The sequence below is a fragment of the Penaeus chinensis genome, chromosome 6 (genome assembly GCF_019202785.1).
Source record: "Penaeus chinensis breed Huanghai No. 1 chromosome 6, ASM1920278v2, whole genome shotgun sequence".
Taxonomy (NCBI): domain Eukaryota; kingdom Metazoa; phylum Arthropoda; class Malacostraca; order Decapoda; family Penaeidae; genus Penaeus; species Penaeus chinensis.
Genome location: NC_061824.1, coordinates 14,161,777 through 14,164,298, shown reverse-complemented (window position 1 = coordinate 14,164,298; position 2,522 = coordinate 14,161,777). Strand labels below are relative to the sequence as shown.

The 2,522-nt window shown below is 36.6% G+C and overlaps 1 protein-coding gene across 1 annotated transcript; it reads left to right on the top strand.

Moving 5' to 3' along the window:
- Positions 1–44: 44 nt before the first annotated feature.
- LOC125026356 (septin-2-like) lies at positions 45–1,654 on the top strand (the record flags this gene model as incomplete). The annotated part of the gene is given in 3 exon segments (XM_047614747.1): positions 45–172; positions 277–450; positions 710–1,654. Coding segments are annotated over 3 exon segments (479 nt in total), but the record flags the coding sequence as incomplete, so codon positions are not given.
- Positions 1,655–2,522: the final 868 nt, after the last annotated feature.

Below are 2,522 nucleotides of genomic sequence, written 5' to 3'. Positions count from 1 at the left end.
TTGAAAGAAATTTTTATCTGATTTTTTATTTCTTTGTTTTTCAGTTGAGAATGAGAGCCATTGTGATTTTACAAAACTTAGAGAAATGTTGATCCGCACTAACATGGAAGATATGCGAGAAGTGACTCATAGTAAACACTATGAACTTTATCGGAAGAAAGTCCTTGAAACAGTAAGATTCTTTATAAATTTGATCATGGCTTTGTAAAATCTTGTATGATTTTGTTATGTATTATGTTCATGTTCTTAGTACTCAGTTATTTCTTGTGTTTTTAGATGGGATTCACTGATGTGGGTCAGGACAATCAGCCCGTAAGCTTCCAACAGACCTTTGAGCAGAAGCGTGTAGAGCACCGAGAGGAGTTGCAGCGCAAAGAAGATGAAATGAGGCAAACATTTGTACTCCGTGTTAAAGAGAAGGAAACCGAATTAAAAGAAGTGGAGAAGGAGGTAAGGGAATTAAGAGCAAGCATAATAGTGGACATATCCATAGTGAAGTGACAGTTTCTTTAGGCATGTTCTCATCACTTTGTGATGTCATAGACTGTAGCAATTTATTTTCATTGATAGTATGCAGTAACAGGGTAGTAGTTATTATTGAGCAGAACAGTTGTCCTACCCTTTTGTCTAATAGATTGTTGTTATTTATGATAGTAATCATGATAATTATCCTATTATTTGATTGTCCATTTGTTGGTGCTATTTTCAGTTGTATACGAAGTACGACCAGTTGAAGCGCGAACATGCAGATGAAAAGAAGAGGTATGAGGACTCAAAGAAGCAGTTGGAAGAAGAGAAAGCTGAATTCCAGAAGTACAAGCAACAGGTTGCATCACAGCAGCTTAGCCACCATACACTTACACTTGGCAAAAGGAACAAAAAGTAATAAAGCATGAACTTTGTGAGAAGACAGAGGAAGAAGGAAGGAAATGCAGATTTATTTCATATGGTATTTATGTAATATATGGCTTAGAAAAAACCCAGAAAGAAAGAAAAGTGTTTACAATTTTTGTATACTGAGAATTTTAAATTTCTGATGTTTCAACCATTTATTAAGGTATTGTTTTTGTTTTTTGTGAAGAAAGATTCAACATTGTTATAAAGTCATGTAAGTAACATGTACAATTAGTAATTAATTTGATATGCATTTTTTATCAGGCACATTTATAAAGTGATAGTTAATGCCTTATCATAAAAAATGATGGCCAGCTTGCTTAGTTTAGCAAACTAGAAAAGAAGAACATTGATCAACAGTTATTTTATGTGTTTCAAAAAGTACATATCATTTTTCTATCAAGAATGTTGCCCTGTTGAATGAAAGGTTAAAAAAGGCATTTTTCTTAATTTTATTTCTTTTTCTATATTTATGTTATCTATTTTTTTCTTTGATTTTATCCCAGGCACATGGGAAATAGACTATAGGATTAAGTTCTTTGCTTTATGCCAACATTTCCAGGACCCTCTCTCTTCAAAGTAGGAATTAAGTTGAACCACAGATGTTATTTGAGATTGCAATGCATTCAAAGCTTTATTTCAGATGCGTTTAAGAGAAATGAAAGGTAAAGACAATAGATGGTCATTACCAATACAGATTGTTTGCTTTATGTCACTCCATGATAGATATAGAGGAATAATAAAAAAAAAATCAGTATTATGCTGTGTATTCAGTGATATTGGGTCCTTTTTTTAATAAACAAGTCTAATAGAAAAGAGAAAGATTAAGAAAATATTACAAATGTACTTATATAATTTTGACTGGATTTGAGACATGCATATCCTCTGTGTGAGAGTGTGCGTGTGTGAGTGTGCGCGTGTGTGAGAGTGTGCGTGTGTGAGAGTTTGCGTGTGTGAGAGTGTGCGCGTGTGAGAGTGGGCGCGTGTGAGAGTGGGCGCGTGTGAGAGTGGGCGCGTGTGAGAGTGGGGCCGTGTGGAGAGTGGGCGCGTGTGAGAGTGGGGCGCGTGTGAGAGTGGGCGCGTGTGGAGTGGGCGGTGTGAGAGTGGGGCGCAGTGTGAGAGTGGGCGCGTGTGAGAGTGGGCGCGTGTGAGAGTGGGCGCGTGTGAGAGTGGGCGCGTGTGAGAGTGGGCGCGTGTGAGAGTGGGCGCGTGTGAGAGTGGGCGCGTGTGAGAGTGGGCGCGTGTGTGCGTGGGCGCGTGTGTGCGTGGGCGCGTGTGTGCGTGGGCGCGTGTGTGCGTGGGCGCGTGTGTGCGTGTGTGTGTGTGTGTGTTTTGGGGGGTGAGTTAGTGAGTTAGAATGTATGTATATCCATATACATATATATGAATATATATATATGTATAATTAAATGCATATGTATATTTAAATATATATAATTATATATTTGTATATTCAAATGGATATATATATACATATATATTTAAATGCATATCTTTATGTATTTATATGTAAATGTATATATATATGTATACATATAAGTATGTTATATATACATATACATATATACAGATCCATACATGTACATGTGTATATACAGTTATGTATATATACATATATATATATACAT